Raw genomic sequence first — 19,019 nt, 5'->3', positions numbered from 1 at the left:
GAATCAGTTCCTTAACCAGGCTCCTCAGAGGTCCAGCAGCTGCCCAGGAGCTAAAGATAATGTTTTTGGCCATGGTTCAGAGTTAGCCAAAAAGAAAAACTAACAAGAGGACCGGAGCACTTGTCCTCCTAGACGGTAGGCAGTGATGTGACTGCTCAAAGGCATTTCCTGTTGGCAGAGGTGGCAGGACCTCAGGCACCGTCCTTCTGAAGGAAGGGCTGCAGTGGCCTGGGCGGCGCTACGGGAGTGGGCAGCCAATGGTGACCGTAAATCCCAGCCACCTGGGGGAGACAGGCCAGCAGCTCAACAGCTTTCTTTTTTGGGAGGGCACGTTGCTTGAATCCAGGAGAGGGAGGTTCTAGTGAGCCGAGATCACACGACTGCACTCCAGCCTGGGCGACAGAGTGAGACCCCGTCTCAGAAAAAAAGAAAAACAGAAATACCAGAGACAGTAATTTATAAAGAAAAGATGTTAAATTGGCTCACTGTCCTATAGATTACATAGGAAGCACAGCAGCTTTTGCTTCTAGGGAGACCTCAGGAAACTTACAATCATGTTAGATGGCAAAGGAGAAGCAGGCACATCTTATATGGCCGGAGCAGGAGGGAGACCGAGGGGAGGTGCCACACACTTCGAAGCAATCAGATGTGACGAAGACTCAGTATCACGGAGAATAGCACCGAGGGGGTGGTGCTAAACCGCTTCTGAGGACTCTGCCCCAAAATCCTGTCACCTCCCACCAAGCCCCACCTCCCACCAGGGGGCTTACATTTCCACGAGACTTGGGGAGGACACAGATCCAAACCATATCCAGAGTGCTTTCATGCTTTTGATTCTATTTCGTAACTATGTTATTTAATTTACATACCATACAATTCACCAATGTAAAGTGTGTAATTCAATGGTCTTAAGCATATTCACAGAGTTGTGTGACCATTGCTACAATCAATTTTAGGACATTTTTATTACTGCAAAAGGAAGGCCTCAATCTTCCCATTCCTCCCATCCCTAAGCAACCATGAGTCTACTTTCTCTATAAGGAGATTTGCCTATTCTGGACATTTTAAATAAGTGGAATAACAGAGAAGATGAGGGCTAGGTAGTAAATGCCGCAGCTTCCCTGTCACCCGGTGAGTACATTCTACATGTTTCTCAGTGGAAGTGAGCCCCCGCCGCGCACTAACTGAACCCAAGTCCCTTGTTTAGAGTCGGAGGAACCCAACTGGGACACTCAGAATGGGGAGTTTCTGTTTCACCTTTGTCCCAAATGTGTCTCATGAACCATCCCTTGCAATTCTTTTTCTTGTGATATAGTCTCACTCTGTTGCCCAGGCTGGAGTGCAGTGGCGCGATCTCCGTTCACTACAAACTCTGCCTCCCAGGTTCAAGCGATTCTCCTGCCTCAGCCTCCCGAGTAGATGGGACTACAGGCGCCCGCCACCTCGCCCGACTAATTGCTTTGTATTTGTAGTAGAGACGGGGTTTCACCGTGTTGGTGCATGAGCCACTGCGCCTGGCCAGGAGAAGGTTTCTAGGGCTCCCAGATGACTCCTTATCGTCAGAGTTGGTGTTTCCAGGAGGCCCTCAGTCTTGACACGGAGACTGCTGGGTGCAGCTGTGCTCCGCAAGAGCAGGGCCCGTTCTACAGTGCCAGTGTCTCGCGAGAGTTCCACAGGCAACAGGCAGCTTCTGCTCTTTTCCATCTGCACAATGCAGCCCAACCTCACATATCCAGGTGCTTGTAGAGTCTGCGACTTTTTTCTTTTTTATTTCTGTTGCCATGTTTTTTCCAGGGCTTCCCCGCCCCGTTCTCAGAGCTCACAGCGGCTGCAGTCACTACACCACTCCCAGGCTTGTAACCCATCACAGCCTGGACTCCTTTGGTCAAAGCCCTCACATTCTCCTAGGAAGTAAGAGAAAACATTATCTGAGATGTCAGCAGGCTATCCTTTAAGGGATATGCACAGTACTGTCAGTGGATCACTTCAAGATAAAAAGGAGTCAGTCACTCAGTAAATTTCCCCCCCTCCCTTTCACTGGTCCTCTTTCTCCCACCAGCATTCTATCTTCATTTCATCTCTTCTCCCTCCTTATTCCCTCATCAACTGTATTTAGTCCCATACTTTCAAATGCCATCTACAACCAGGCTCAATACTAGCTGTTTTCTGGAAATTTGTCTTAATATAAAAACTAAACCTGCTTCAACCATATTAGAAATGGACTCTAAACAAGTTTTAAGTTTACTTAGTAAAAAAAAAAATTAGTCCACTATGATTTGCAAGTTACTTATGGTAGTAAAATATTACTCTGGAGGCTACGGTTGAGACACATGAATTATATTGAAATTATGACAAGTTTTCGGCCTTCTTGTACATCGCCTGTAGAAACCTATGAACATTTCAAATTCAAATTGAATGTTCTGTGTGACAGCTGTGGGCCCAAGAAGAAACTTGTCATCCTTTTGCATACTGGTAAATCTTCTTCCAAATACTGGTACGTACCAACTAGGAAATAATTCAAACTAGGAGCTACAAACATCTAAGTTTTGCCCCAGCTTTGCAATTTAAAGCAAGCGCCCTTGGGTAACTCAGTCTCTTCCAGCGCCAGTGTCCTCAGGGAACAATATTTGCTTGGCCTGCATCACAGGCTCATTGTGTGAGGCACGCAGATAAAGCATGGGATGAATAGAAAAACATTCTCTGGGTACAGCTGATCACCCCCTCCTAACCCCTGTCCTGTTTTCGCTATAGTAGTCACTTAAAAACATTTTGAAACTACATTGGGTACAACTATATGATTTACCTCTTTTGCATGTAGATTTGACCTTTAAAATACTGCCTATAAATTGTAGCTGTGACACAAGCAACTAAAGTTATCAATATTTTAAAGTGCAGAAGACATTTTTGAAGTCTGTTTCTTTAGCACTTTCTATCACCAAGTGTGTTGGCTCAGAGAAAAGACAACTGACTAAATGGGTGCAAATATTTGTAAATCATAAATCTGATAAGGGACTGGTATCCAGAATATATAAAGAACTCTTACAACCTAACAACAGACATTTCTCTACAGAAAATATACATGTGCCAATGAGCACAGAAAAAGATGCTCAGCACCGCCAGTCATTAGGGAAATACCAATCAAAACTACAATGCAATACACTTCCCAGGTATTAGGATGGCTAAAATAGAAAAAGACCGGAAATAATAAACGTTGACAAGGATGAGGAGAAAATGAGAAACCTCACACATTATGGGTGTAATGTGAAACAGCACAGCCACTTTCGGAGAGTTTGGCGATACCTCCAATGTTAAACACGGAGTTACAGTCTGACCCAGCAAGCCCACGCCTAGGTATATACTCAAGAGAAATGAAATCCACGTCTCCACAAAAACTTGTGCACAAGTGTTCATTACACCATTATTCACAGTAGCCAAAAAGCGGAAACAACCCAGACGTCCATCAGATAATAAACAGATACAACGTGGCCGCGCAGATACACACTAAAACGCCATTCGGTAATAAAAAGGAATGGAACACTGACACGTGCTACAACATGGATGGATAGATACAATGTGGCGTAGGCCATTCGGTAATAAAAAGGAATGGACACTGACACATGCTACAACATGGATAGATCTCTAAGATACCATGCTAAGTGGAAGAAGCCTGTGGCAAAGAGCACACAGTATGATTCCACTCAGATGAAACGCCTAGAACGGGCAAATCTATACATAAAGATTGATTATTGGTTGGCAGGGGCTGGGGGGAAAAGGGGAACAGGGAGTAACTGCCAATAAGTAAGGTTTCTTTTGGGGGTTATTAAACCCTTTTTGGGGTTATTAAAATGTGTTTATGGCATGTGATACTCAATAAAGCTGTTATAAAGAGTGTTGGATTAGAAGTTTAAGAAAAGTTTTAAAACTTACTTGATGGAAAAAAGTTTTGTCAACGATATTTTCAATCTGCTTTACTTTTTTATTTCTGCCTGGCTGCATTTTTATTTCATCACCATTCATTTTGTTCTCTAGGAGTCGCTGGTGTTGATGCTGAAAAGTTACAGGATCTCTTCCAGGGGGAGGATGGCAGTACAGCAGCTTACCCTACAAAGACAGCATGAAGGACGGCAGTGCATCCTAAGAGCCACCCGTGGCCTCAGAGGAGACATCCCCACCCAGTCACACTCCCATGGAGCTCTCCGCCTTCTGGTTAAGTTAGCTGAGTGGAGCTTTGGTCTACTGCAGCTGAAGAGTCCTTTTTCTAACACATCAATGGTCAAAGTGTTCTAAAGGCCTAACTCTTCCCATGGTGCCCCAGACTAGGATGAACTTTCTTTCTTCTTGTCTCGTTTGCATTCCCACCTAAGTATTCTTCAGTATACTGACATGGTTATACTTACGGTGAATATTTTCCAAAACAAAACTCAAGACACAACTGGGCAGTTACGACTCACGGTAATGCCGGGGTAGACTATTACAGTCGGGAGAGTTCGCGGTAATGCCGGGTAGACTGTTAGAGTCAGGAGAGTTCCTCGACTCCTGTAGGTGGGGTTGCTCCCTGGGGGCAAGTCTGCCTCTTTCCATCATAAATGATCTGAAGCCTGTGACAATTTTTACCTCATCTTTATATCCTCCATAGTAAGTGGTAAATGAATACATGACTTATCTATACCAATAGTATGAACTGCTTTCCCCCTGAACTGAAGGCAGAGCCCATATACGGTTGCCACTATGCTCCAAAAGCTCCACTAATGTGGTCTTGAGAAGAGAAGGAAATAAAGCCAAATCCTCACAACTGGTTATTAACAGGGCCCTGTAATGCTTATTTGTGGAAAGAAACTTGATAACAATTATCGGGGGCTCATTATGTGCCAGGCATTGAGCTTAGTGCTACACACACACACACACACACACACACACACAGTTTTCATTTATTTCCCATAATAATCTCATGAGATAGGCCCTGTTCATAGCCATTTTACTATGGGGAAACCCCCAAATAGCATGTTCTCATTTGAAAAGGAGAAATAATAATCTCACATAGACTTGTTACGTCTTTTCACTGAGAAGATGCACGTAAAACAGAACTATTTCTAGCAGGGTTAGCTTTGAAAAAATGTTAGCTGTTATTATCGTTACTAGACAAATATAGAGGTAGGCATATAAACAGCTATACTATGAAGAAGACTGTGACAATAGTTGCAATCATAACAAGCAAAGGGCTGTAGGAGACGAAAAAACCAGATGCATAAATTGGTGATTTTCACTCATAATAGGTGTTCAGAGATCTCCATCTTTTGTAATCTCTATAATCCATATAATGTTAACTACCCTATATCAAGATCACAACTCCAGTTTCAGTGAAAAAGTATTTCCTTTATGATTGAACAGGTTGCCATTGTCTAAGAACACAGACTGGGGAAAAGACGTGGGTATCGGACAGCATGAGAGGCGGGTGCACTTACACTGACATAGTCCTTCAGGATGTAGCGCGCAGATCGAGGCTGATCTGGCTGGCCATGCGCTGTCATGAATCCCCGCATATCTGTAAAGAGAAAAGAATTTTGCAAAATCTTAGATGACAGAATATCACAACAAAGACAACTGAGGTGATGTAGCTTCTATTACTAACTATGCATTCTTACTCCTAGCTTTAAACAAATCAGGTATCATTGTAGAATATGTATTGTTTAGCATTAAAAACACCAGATCATCCAGGAGAATATTTACTTATATCTGATATCTTAGCAACCACCTAGCACCATGCTATGAAAGACAAATTTGATTTCTCTCTACTCCAGTTATTTCTTCTACCTCTTTATTTTTTTGTTGAGACGGAGTCTTGTTTTGTTGCCCAGGCTGGAGTGCAGTGTCACAGTCTTGGCTCACTGCAACCTCCACCTCCCGGGTTCAAGCGATTCTGGTGCCTCAGACTCCCAAGGAGCTGGGATTACAGATGCCCGCCACCATGCCCAGCTAATTTTTGTATTTTTAGTAGAGACGGGGTTTCACCATGTTGGTCAGGCTAGTCTTGATCTCCTGACCTTGGGTGATCTGCCTGCCTTGGCCTCCCAAAGTGCTGGGATTGCAGGCGTGAGCCACCGCGCCCAGCCTCTTTATTTTAAACATTTATTCATGGAGGCTACCTGTAGGAGAATGCTACACTGTCAATACTACTTGCAAAACAGAAAGCAACAGATGAAGTTTTCTTATTGAATGATGTACTCACACTTTTTCCCCAGTAAGATCCCTTTAATACTAACTCAGTCAGAAGGCAGCAAAACACAGTGTTAAGAATATGGCTTCAGCAGACAGGCTGCGTTCCAAACTCAGCCCCTAACATACTAGCTGTCGACTGGCTTTTCCAGTTTAGAAGAAAACAGTTAGAATCCTAATTCACACGATACACAAAAATAAATTTAGGCAGATTAAAAATCTAAATGTTAAAAAAGTAAATATTACAGGAAGATAGTTTTATCTTTTTGGGATGGAGAAGACCTTCCCAAGTAAAACACCAAACCCAGTCAAACCAAAAAGGAAAAATATAGTCTGTTAAAATTGTCAACTTCTTTGGGGGCCAAAGAAACCATAATTAATGTTGGAAAAAAATGTGTAGCACATATAACAACGAACTTCTACAAATCATTAAGACAGAACCATATACAGGAAAATGTGATTCCCAGAAGAAATATAAATAGTCACAAAACATTTGGAAAGATGCTCAACTTCACTAGTATTTAAAGAAATACAAAGTAAAATGAGAGTAATCTGGCAATATCTTTGAAAATTTACTGTCGAGATTTTCTTCTATATGGACTTGCAGATAGTGAACTTAGCAACTGTACTGTGGTCATTTGTTTTTACAGACTGGCTTTTTCCTTACTCTGATTTTATCAGGCAGCATTAGATGAAACATCTTAAAAGACTCACGTTATTTTCAATTTTATCGGAAGTACAATCAGACTGAAAGTTTGGTGGAAGTCCACCTTTCTGCATTTTCCAGGCTCAAATCCTAGAGGGAGATCTCACCCAGGCTATTCCACTGACCAGCCACCTCACCTTGGGTCAGCTTGGGCTCTGGGTTCAGATTCTTCTTCTTAAAAGCAGGGGCTAGGAGGTGAGGTAATCTCTAAGGTCTTTTCTTGTTCTATGACTCTGTAATTAGAATAGTCTTACCACAAGTGTTTAGTATTTATCCTCTTAAGAGTCTCTAAGTTCAAGGTTTAAGTGTGATTCCTATCAAATCACCTTCCACCTTTCTCTGCCAGTAAATACTCGAATAAGCTGAACTCCTTCCCAGCCAGTGGCAATCCCTTTCAAGGCAAGCCACACATGCACAGAAATGTTTCTCACCCTGCTTTTTTTTTTTTTTTTTAGGTAGACACAAGGTTCTCCAGGCCACCTTTAAAGTTTACATTTAAGGCAAGAAATCATAGGTCCTCATGTGGAATTGGGATAAAACATGGAGGTGGGAGAGCTGTGGTCTCATTTGAATGTCAAATAAGTTTACAGGGGCTGATGGGAGAGGAAGGAGGATGCTTTGTGCCCCTGTCCTAACCAAGCTCCACTCTGTCCCCGTCTCTGAGGGGTCTCCCTTCTGGTGCTCCCCTCCTAACTCTCCTGTCTCGCTGTGGTGTGCATATTCATTTTCTTCCACACATCCCCTTTCTTCTTGTTTGGGAGAAGACTCCATAAGGAGCCAACACAGTCTCCAATGAGAACGCCTGTGCCTGCACGTGGGTATCATCAAAGCAGCAAACGTCCTAGAAGCTTTTTGCACTGTAGGTTACTTTGTAGGCAAGGCCTGCAGAGACAAAAACATTAACCCTGGAAGATGACTTGAAAAATGCTAAAGAAATATGATAAATTTATATCTTTGCAGAATAACATTTCCAGTACTATTACTATTCTTATTTCTATTCATTAGCTATGCTGTTGTTTTTGTTCACGTTTTCTAATGAATCACAACTTACATCCATAAGCTGTTAACAGTTCTTCTGATGTTGGAGGTCGGTGGGGATCTTCATCTTCTCTAGGCTTTATGATGTTAATGCCATAGGTAGCTTCTAAAACATGTCTTGGAATATTCTGGCAAACGTAGCTTGTCAGGGAATCCACTCTCTTGAACTGACTCCCTCCTCCCCAAGGCACACGAAACATGCCTCTAAGAGCACGGCACTTCATCACTTGTATGACGAACACTCTTTCTCCTCTCCAAAGGAAGAGTATAGTTATCGATTAATTTTAAAAGACTCAGTTGTTGTTTTTTTCCTTTTAAACAAGGCCTTAAGCTCCCACGACTCTTCCATATGAATTCTTTTAAAATAATAATTTAAAATATCTCTGAAACTGACTTTAAAGATGACACATTTTTACCCTGAAAAGGAGATTATGCATTTGTGATTCTAATGCAGAGATAAAGGGGAGTCTGTTTCTAATGTCTACAATTATGCAGGATTACTTTTCCTCCTTTGTCTAATCTCTCATAGTTTGTCTGAATTTTCCTTAAGCCACTAATATTCTACTTGTACTACAGTTATTCACATACATACCTCACGTGTCCCTAACAAATTGATGCTTTGTATAGGGCAGTAGCCATCTCTATTTATGCCCTGTCCTCCACAGTACCTAACCTAAGGTTACCTGCAATAAATAATTCATGTCTCACTATTAATTTACTGAGAAACTTAAAAGGCCAGGCTTACGCCTGTAATCCCAACACTTTGGGAGGTCAAGGCAGGCGATTATTTGAGGTCAAGAGTTTAAGAGCAGCCTGGTCAGCATGGTGAAACCCCATCTCCACTGAACAACAGAAAATTACCTGGGCGTGGTGGTGCACACCTGCAATCCCAGCTACTCAGGAGGCTGAGGCAGGAGAATTGCTGGAACCCAGGAGGTGGAGGTTGCAGAGAGCCGAGATCGCACCACTACACTCTAGCCTGGGTGACAGAGTGAGACTCCATCTCAAAAATAAAAAAAGCTATATATACTTTTTCATATATATGTATCTATGAATAAGCTGTGGCCTTAAGTGTAGTTATGAAGGAAATTTTACCCTACTTACAAGCCAGCGGATTAGTGTGCCAATTTCATGAAGTCTCCTGTTTTCTGCTAATATCTACAAAACAGTAACAGGCTAACTTGTTAGCTTGTAAGTACAGTAAAATCTCAGACCTTGCGCAGTTTTTTTTTTTTCTTTCGTTTTCTTTTATCTTCAAGAGTCTCGCTTTGGCGCCCAAGCTGGAGTGCAGTGGCACCATCTCAGCTCACTGCAACCTCCGCCTCCCAGGTTCAAGAGATTCTCGTGCTTCAGCCTCCCAAGTAGCTGAGACTACAGGTGTGCACCACCATGCCCAGCTAATTTTTGTATTTTTAGTAGAGACAGGGTTTTGCCATGTTGGCCAGGCTGGTCTCAAATACCTGGCCTCAAGTGATCCGCCCACCACGACCTCCCAAAGTGTTGGGGTTACAGGCATGAACCACCACACCTGGCCCCTGCATAGTTCTTAACAAATCCATCTTTGAGTCCTTTTTTCATGCCGGGCACTGTCCTAGATGCTTTAGGTAAGTTAATTCATTATGCTGCTGAGAGGTAGCAGAGTTCCTAATTTACTGCTTACTAGCTGTAAGAGCTTAGATAAATTATTTAACTTCTCTGTGCCTCAGTCTCCTCAAGTTTGAGGAAACGGGAATAACAGCAGTATCTGCCTTAAGGGTTGCTTTTTGAGGATTAAAAGATATTTGGTTAGGGTATAGAAAAGCACATAGCAAGTATTCAATATATGTTAGCTATACTGATTAAATATAATCAACCGTGAGATAGATGCTTTTCCCCCACTTAGGGAAAAGGGAAGTATTTGGGAAGGTTAAGCAAGTTTTCCAAGGTCACTCAAATGGTTACATGGCATTGTTAAATAGGTTTGCAACTTGGAACCGAGTATCTGAAACCTGGATTCTCCCATTTCTTCAAGGCTACACTGCGGAAATCAGGAATTGAGGTTCCGATTCGGAAGTTCTCATGCTATCTCACAGTCTAAACTTGTGCAGATCACTAGTATTTTAAATTCTTCATCAAATCAGAATCCCTCGAATGTCCACATTAAACCTGAAGCCCTAATATGCACGTAATAACTAGAGTGTTTCCAAAGCAGAAAGGATATTAACGATACAGGTGGAACATGATCTCTCATCTGATCAATTGGGAGGATTCCGCTGCAAGTCATTTCGGCCTTGGTAGACACGAAAGACGGCATCACCAAGCCAGGACAGTCACACAGGCAGAGACCAGGCTCCACGTAGAGAGTCTGGAAGACAAGTAAGAGTTTTGAGCTGGGTATACAACAGATGAAAGGAAGAAACAGCTGCACGCGAGTGGCAAGGAACCACAAAAATACCTGAAAGTGCTTCGTGTGACCAGGTGTGGCAGACACAGATACTTTCTTGTTGCCCATGATGGTATTGATTGTTGAACTCTTACCAACATTAGGGTAGCCCACCTAGAAGAGACTCAGAAGTTACCAAATAGTAAAACAGTACATCTATCAAAAGACTCAAAGATATGACATAGATGATGGCAAGACTAGCATTAAGCATCTGGTTACTTTGAAAATTATTTGAAATCCATGCTCTCTGTATTTGCGGAGACATCTTTTTTCTCCTGTGGTGTGGGTATATTTATTCAGACATGTCTCCAGTGACAAATGGTCAGGCTATGTACATGTTAATTTGATAGGTTTTGCCATTAACAGCAGATGCTACAGAAAATGTCATCCCCTTGTCCCCAGCCTTCCCTCACTGCCCCATCTGCAGGCAGCGGTTTCCGTCGCCCCTTCCACACTGGGTGAGGCTGATCGGGTAGACATGTGAATAATCACAACACACAATTATTTTTAATTTTCAGTCATTTTTAGTTAAAGCCAAGCAGAATGTCTGGCATGTGGCAGGTGATCAATAAGTGTTTGCAGAATTTCTAGAGTAAGAAATTCAGAAAATGAGGGAGGATGCTCAGTTTTTCCATAAATGTGAGAAAACATGTAGAGAAGCTGAACTTTCTGATACGAATTTTTAGCAACAATATAAAGAATGAAGCTTTAAAGCTCAGAGGCATTATAAGCAACTTTCCCAGTGTTCCTAACAAGTTAGTTCTAGTGCTGAATTGGGAATTACACCTAGGTCTGTCTGATTCCACAGACAGCTCTTTTAACTACACTATAAGATGCTAATCTACTTTAGTCATTTTAAACAGGCATTTTGGGGCAGGGGGTTGGGGCAGGAGAGAAGGGGGCTCAAAACTAATTAGGATTAGCTATACTGAGCATGTAACTGAAAAGCTAGAAGACGTAAAACGTGCCATGATCTCCTTTCCCTCACTGTTATATTCTGGATAGAGCTGTATAATAAATACCTTCTCTAACATCTCACATCTCCTTAGCTAAGGATGGGGCCATCCAGAGCCATGCTGTGGCCCCTCGGGGTTTGCGCAGTTCCGCAGCCAGCCACTTCTGGAATTAGCGTATATAAAGCTGGGATGTGACCTACTTTCCCCATCTACTATGCGGTGTTTATGCAACCAATGCATTTGTCATATTTTGTCCAGCCCCAAGATGCTGGGATTCTCCCTATTAAGCATCTGAACATTTACAGCATAAGCTGGCAAGGATCACAGGGTGCCCAAAAAACACTGGGCTGAAGTCTGAAGACAACCTTAACATCTCTCTCATTCTGCTCTCTCGGTACTTCACACGGCAGAAAAAGCTGAACTGAAGGAGACTGGAGAATCCATTTAACGTGAATAGGTATGTTACAATATAAGCCTTGAGGAAGTCGATTCCTTTGAGTTGGGCTCTGTCTGTCCTACTGCCTAATCCCGTGATGCCAGCGGGCAACAAGAGGGCGATGTTGCCTATGATGCCGGAAGCCTGGTTAGTCTCTGGGGTCGTGCAGCTACTGAAAAAATGGGGATTAAAGACAATCATGTGGCAACAATGTTATGACATATGTCATCTTACCAGTCCGATCGTCAGTTGCCCATCTTTCACCTTTCTCCCGGTATGTAGTTCCTTGAAGAGCTCTAGTAACTCCTGCTTGGATACTAGATGGCTAAAATTGTGTATCTGCCTCTTCTGTGGGGTTTTCCTGCTCTGAGCCTCAGAATCTGCAGCAGAGCTTTCCTTCCAGTCCTGGCCACAGTCCTCTTCCTCAGGACCGTCTTCTTCTGAGCATGTCTGCCAGTCATCTTCCTCCTCCTCTGGACAGTCCTCATACTCACTGTCATCTTCATCAGTTGTGGGATTTTCACTAAGTGAAGGAGAATCCCTGGCTGGGAGATGTTCGGTCTCACTGTGAGAAATTTCAGCCTCATCAAAACTGGAGTGTTCAAACTCAGTTGTGGTGCTTTGTCTATCATCTTTGTTTGCCTCTTCCTGATAAAATAATAGAAACGCTCAGAAATACATAACTGCAGTTTCTACTCTAGTCAAAATACTTAATGAATTGATTATGTAAGATGGACAGAGGACGGCTGGGCGTGGTGGCTCATGCCTATAATCCCAGCACTTTGGGAGGCTGAGGTGCACAGATAATTTGAGGTCAGGAGTTTGAGACCAGCCTGGCCAACATGGTAAAACCCTGGCTCCACTAAAAATGCAAAAATTAGCCAGGTGTGGTAGTGCACACCTGTAATCCCAGCTACTTGGGAGGCTGAGGCAGGACAACTGCTTGAATCTGAGAGGCAGAGGTTGCAATGAGCCGAGATGGTGCCATTGCACTCTAGCCTGGGAGACAGACAAGGCTCTGTCTCAAAAAAAACAAAAGATGAACAGAGGACAAGCCAAGTTCGATGGAGATGGAAAGGTGAATATAGGCAGGAGACAATGAAAGCCTTTCAGTGCCATGACAGACAACCATCGAGGGTGGCGCCCTCTTGGAGGGGAGGAGAATTGGACCTTCCCTTCACTTTTTACTTTATATGTTTCTATACTATTTGAACTCTGTATAAAGAACATGTATTACTTTTGTAATTTAAAATAATTCTTTAGGCCGGGTGCGATGACTCACACCTGTAATCTCAGAATTTGAGTAGCTGAGGTGGGAGGATCGCTCAAGGCCAGGAATTCAAAACCAGTCTGGGCAACACAGCAAGACTGGGTCTCTACAAAAACAAAAGAAAACAAGAACAACAACAACAAAACTCTTCAAAGACAGCAAGGGGAAAAGGTTATGTTAAACTGAACTCTTTGGCAGTACATTATTTTGCAATGGGCTGCATGATAAAACGAAGCATGTCTCAGGAACAAGAACACATTTAACATACTCTTCTCTGCACAAAGCAAGGGCAGACTTTGCCATTTGCAGTTCATTTTACATTTGTATTTTTAAAGACAGTGGTTGGCATGTTTAAAAAAATCTGCTATTCTCTCAGAATTGCTTTTAGAAGTCAAAGCACTGTGGAGCACACACAGATCCCCGTGTGTGAAATATGGCAGCAAAACTCAACTCCACGTGTGGAAATTATTTAGTGATGACAGATTCCCTTTGGACAGTGAAAGGTAAAAATCACTTACTACTCATGGGTGTGTTAGTTCTTCTGAATCCCTCTTGACAACAAAGCAGAAATAAGGGTGAATTTGTTGGGACTTGAAAGTAATGGAAATCTTGTATCATTTCCAAGTAATTTGGTTAGAATAATTAACAGTCACAGAAGGGGACACAATGAACTCAGTCAAACATGTATCTTAAATCTCAAGAAAGCATAAAGAAAACAAAATGTCAAGAAAAATAGGTGTGATTTCACTATCAATTGAGCCTGGCAACTCAGAAAGAAACCGGGCTTATGAGAGAAATACAGAAGCGGAAGCAATTTCTATGGTAAATGAGCAGTGAACGTAAAGAAGTCAGCGTCCTCACTGTGGGCTCTTTTGGGTCATTTTCAAACATGAAAATAGCATGAAAACGAGAATGTGAACTGAGCATGAATGTGCAGTAGAAAAACTACAGCGGGGAGCAGTTCAGCTTCAGGAAAAGTACTAAAGACAATCAAAGGACTTTGCCATAATTATGTTAAAAATTAAAAGAAAGAAGGAAAAAGTCAATCTTTTGGGGAACACAGTGCAATTCCAAGGTGACCAAAGGAAACCAGAGATACTCAACTCAGAATTGGGCTGTAGCTTTTTGAAAAATGTCGCATTTTTTCAGAACATTCATATTTTTCAAACAACTGAAGTTGAACAACTGTAGAAGATGAACCAAACTTTCAGGCAAGAAAACAGTGAAAACAGTGAATATCAAGCTACTTCTAGTACTTCTGTAATTTGATACCCAAATTACAGATATTAGTAATGAGTTACAAGTAAGACTTCACAACCTGAGAAATCATAGACAACAGCAGAGTCCAGAAAACTTGGGAGAAGCAAATGGCGCCTAAGTCTTAAAAAGGAGGAAAGAATATCTTCCATAAACTATACGCTGTTAAGCCAGACACTGACATTAAAACAATTCCACAAGTGACCTGGTGAGCCCTAAAAATAAGACAGTCATCAACAGGAGGTAGTAAGAGTTCCCTGAAAACTGATTACGCAAAAAATTTCATTTCCCTTTGTTATCTACTGCTTGGTTAGTAAATCAAGAAGGCCACAGATGCAGAAACTCATCTCTTCCATTTTTGGTAGGGTTACTGCATTAGGGCAGAGCAATATGATGGTAATTATCTATTTTAAAACTTCAGCAAGACATTGACTTCCAGGAAAGACTGGAAACAACAGAAATAATGGTTTAACAGGGCAAACTATTCTTCTGCCTAACAATGGTAAGTATCTGTACTTACTGCTGAGAAGATTAAATGAGTAAAATACATAAAGTGTTTAGAATAGTGGTGTCTGGTAAAGACTATGTTTTTATTAACTTACTAATTTTATGGGTTAGTTTTAATTAATTATAGTAATAATTATTATCGGTATATTCTTGTGACTACATCTATATTCACATAAAAACGCTTGGCACAGAGTGCTGCTAGTAAGTCCACAAAAGGTCACGGAGCTGTATCCCTTGTCCTAGCCTGTTCAACGATGTTATCAATGACATGACAATTCACAGCTAGAAGGTGAGGAAATGCTAACTGTACACTCTAAAATGAACTCTACCTTGGTACTAAGCCATCAACATATTTAAAAGGAACAGTACTCTCCTAAGTTGAAGTAAAACAGAACAAATATCTTTCTCTCCATGTAAAGATGGGATGAGGTTTGCTTAGTAAGTCTTTTTTTATTTTTTGATATTTGAGGGATTCGGTTGCTCACAGGTTCAGTGAGCCAAGAGCAAACAGCTTCTGAAAGGAGATGAACTAACAGAAACTGAATTAATGTGAATATCCCGATCAAAAGAAATATGAATGCTCGGTATACACCCTAGGCAAACACCACCTGGAATAATGTATTCAATTAGGTGTGGCCAGTTTTGCCTGCGGTCCTGACGCAAGAAGACAGGCGCCCAGGATGGGCGTCCCGGAGCTGGTGTCTGTGAGAGCTGAAAATGCACAGCTGCAGGAGAGAACCGAAGGGACAAAGAGTCCTCAGATCAAAGGGTAGGGTGGCTGACTTCGTTCCACTGAATGGAAGAACTTTCTACATTTAGAGGTAAAAAGAAATGAGTTACCTGGTCTCGAGCATCCTGTCGCTTAAAGTAGTCAAAGAGAAATATGCAACTGTTTGATATGGAGGTGGAGGAAGAAACTCCTTTACACAGTTAGAGGTGAGAGTTTATACAATGAGCTCATGGAGGGGAGGGTGCTGCATTCATAACCCAGCTCAACACACACTCCACAGTCAACAGATGCCTGATAAACAGAGAGAGGAGAAAAGGACAGGGAAAAAGACAGTACTTCTTAAGTCTCTCCATCTCTACGATCCTAATTACTAATTGCTTTTCATAGTTGGTATTATGATGATGATTTTTTTTTTTTTGAGACAGAGTTTCACTCTTGTTGCCCAGGCTGGAGTGTAATGGTGCGATCTCGGTTCACTACAACCTCCGCCCCCGGGTTCAAGCAATTCTCCTGCCTCAGCCTCCCGAGTAGCTGGGATTACAGGCACCCGCCACCACGCCCGGCTAATGTTGTATTTTTAGTAGAGATGAGGTTTCTCCATGTCAGTAAGGCTGGTTTCAAACTCCCAACCTCAGGTGATCCACACCCCTCGGCTTCCCAAAGTGCTGGGATTACAGGAGTGAGCCATGGCGCCTGGCCCTCTTATAGATATTATTTTATTCAAAAGTAAAAATAAAGCCCAAACTACTTTTGCAAAATTTGGGCTAAAAGATAATGTGGTATATCTTAATTTAGGGTTAGTTTCTCTGTTTTCAGAACAAAGTCGAAAGAGATTCTAATCAAGTCCTGAGAACTGACTACATCCTTCAGTTGTACCCTTGTGTTCTGACTTCTCTTAAAAGCAGTTACAGGGTCATTGTGGAACTTCCTATACAACTTCCTGTCTACAACCTTTAAAAAAATTATACAATTATACAAAAATAATACAGCTAATATCAGTGTGTAACAACACTGGCGATGTCAGACTGTCCGACAACCAGAGAGAAAGTAACTTTGTGATTCACTTTCTGTAGGTCATCCGAATCCAGCACACAGGGGAAAAACTCTAATTCCCACAAATTTCCAGTAAGAGTAAACAAAACACAAATGAAGCACATTATGAGAAATCAAAATCCTCCTCTTTGAAACCCAACCTGTAAAAGTCCCTCAGGTTACCTCAGAGTCACCATTCTGGTGAATGGCTCCGGCCAAAGCTGACCAGAAAATAACCTTCACATCTTCTTTTTCAAAGTACGTGGCCCAGGCACTCCGCTGCTCAGCAGTCAGCAAGTCTGCCTTGTTGATCAGAATCACGTTCTCCTTACTGGCGTCGATTTCTTTCACATAACATTCCTAAGCAAGACAAAGAGATTTAGAAAGACCTCTTCAAACAACTAAAAAATGAGGCTAATCATATTGAAGATCCCAACACAAGTTTTTACTGCCCCCAGTTTTAAATCATTTCCTAATTTAAACAGTTTTAATCACGACGCGTTATACTAATCCTCTCAGTAAGCTTTGAAAAGAAGTTCCGCCATTAATATTTTTGTTATGCACCAGCAGATTTAAAAATAATCTGGGCCAGGCATGGGGGCTCATGCCTGTAATTCCAGCACTTTGGGAGGCGGAGGAGGGAGGATTGCTTGAGCCCAGGAGTTCGAGACCAGCCTGGGCAACATGGCAAGATCCTGTCTCTACAAAACATTAGATATATAAGATAGTAATAAATAAATAAATAAATAAATAATAAGTATTACGGTTCTCAAAAAGAAATATGAATACCTCACATATTATACAATATTTTGTGAACTAACCCAAAGCTGTATTACGTCATTTCATGGGATTCTCACACGTTAGTTATTAGCCCCTGTGATGTGTCATAAACTTAGTTCACTTGTAAAATACCACAGGGAGTCACAACTAAAGTGTGAGGAGAGAGAACTTTACGGGATGAATTAAAAAGTGAAGTGACCGGCAATATGCTAAAATAAATAAAATACTATTTCCACTGGTGTTTCCTGAAAAATGGGAAACCAGCAAATGCCTTAAGTGGCTTCTAAACTAAAAGCTAGAAAGCTCATTTAAGTGTCTGTGCCTTCCTGCAGATGGAAATCATTGTTTGAGAAATCATCTGTCTCAACAGTGGCATCATGCAAGCTCCCGACCTTGGAAGGAGGGAAGGCCTCAGTAACAAAGCCAGAGCGGGCAGAATGTGTGCCTGCAGTCACTGCTGAGTGATGTGGTCCTCTCACAGCTACTCCAAGGACTGATGTTTGAATTTTGTCAAACTTGACTTACCAAATCCTCACATCTAAACAGGAGTGGGTTTCGAGCATCTACTATCTGGACCACGATATCACTGAAACACAAACACGAGACAGACCAATCAGTGTGAGGTGAAAGGGATTTTCCTAACCACACATTAATGGCCAGAGTAGCAAACACCTGCAGTATATTAAGCACTGGACATCTATTAATTTTTAAGGTATAATTATTCCCGGTTTATACACGAGTGACTTAAGGCTCAGGGCAGTTAAGTCACTTGCTCAAGGCCACCAGCTAATAAGTAACACAGCCAGAATGGGAACCCAGGCAGCCTGGACCAGAGGTGATGCTCTTAATCATAACGTGCTATTGCTCTCACACAGCCTAGAGAGGTTCGGATGATGTTTCATTGCTAAGACATCCACCGTACTTCTACTCAGCTCTCCTGGTGAGATAAAAGAGTATTCCAAACACTTCACTCCAAGGTGAAGTCTACTAAATATTCAATCCCTAATCTGCACTCATGTTAAAGCCTCAAAAGAAAACTAGTAAATCAGTTGCTGACAGCTGCCACTATTGAAGCTAGTATCTTATTTAAACCCAGGACAAGGAAGAAAGCATATTTTTGGCAAACTTATCCAAAATTTTTGGCAAAATTATCCACCAATTCCAACAATGTATTTAAATGGCAAAAAGACAAAATAGGAACGTATTAACTTAGGTTGTCCAGCTGAAGCAGGAATGGCAAGTCCAACTTCTCCTATCACATATAAGAAGGTACAGCAATAAGACACTCACTGTAGCTGGTGCAAGCCCCTCAAATCCCTCACAAATATAGTGGGGACTACAGGTGTCCAGCACGGCAAGGAGAAAAAAAAATTCCCTTCTCTGGGAGGCTCCTCCCTTCCTTCAGCCTCTGAGCTAGATGTTATAAAGGTCCACCGTGACTGCTGCTGGAAGGAAATAAGCTACAGATGCATGACTACCTCACGGCAGAGGCTCCCCAAAACCCTTATTCTGTTAACCAGGCTTTTCTGAGGCAACTTTGCAAATATGCTAAATTCCAGGGAATTAAGGTTACCATTTAGGACATTCTTTTGACAATTAAAAGTGCATTTTCTTTTAGAATAGTTGGCCGGGTGCGGTGGCTCACGCCTGTAATCCCAGCACTTTGGGAGGC

At 42.0% G+C, this 19,019-nt stretch overlaps 1 protein-coding gene across 2 annotated transcripts in view; it reads right to left on the bottom strand.

The window, feature by feature from the left end:
- Positions 1–452: 452 nt before the first annotated feature.
- LSG1 (large 60S subunit nuclear export GTPase 1) overlaps positions 453–19,019 on the bottom strand; it is a 29,261-nt gene continuing 10,694 nt past the window's right edge. The window contains exons 6-14 of one of the 2 annotated variants that reach the window (XM_011961208.1): positions 17,873–17,933; positions 16,751–16,927; positions 12,006–12,419; positions 10,392–10,493; positions 10,158–10,301; positions 7,971–8,094; positions 5,463–5,542; positions 3,928–4,101; positions 453–1,904 (exon numbers count right to left, since the gene is read on the bottom strand). In XM_011961208.1, coding sequence (XP_011816598.1) covers positions 1,725–1,904; positions 3,928–4,101; positions 5,463–5,542; positions 7,971–8,094; positions 10,158–10,301; positions 10,392–10,493; positions 12,006–12,419; positions 16,751–16,927; positions 17,873–17,933 — 1,456 coding nt within the window. In that variant the 3' untranslated portion in view covers positions 453–1,724. Of the gene's footprint in view, positions 1,905–3,927; positions 4,102–5,462; positions 5,543–7,970; positions 8,099–10,157; positions 10,302–10,391; positions 10,494–12,005; positions 12,420–16,750; positions 16,928–17,872; positions 17,934–19,019 lie in introns of both variants that reach the window. The other variant, XM_011961209.1, reaches the window with a different exon arrangement.

The sequence above is a fragment of the Colobus angolensis genome, unplaced genomic scaffold (assembly GCF_000951035.1).
Source record: "Colobus angolensis palliatus isolate OR3802 unplaced genomic scaffold, Cang.pa_1.0 Scaffold54, whole genome shotgun sequence".
NCBI classification, from domain to species: domain Eukaryota; kingdom Metazoa; phylum Chordata; class Mammalia; order Primates; family Cercopithecidae; genus Colobus; species Colobus angolensis.
This window is presented reverse-complemented; position numbering and strand designations above follow the sequence as displayed.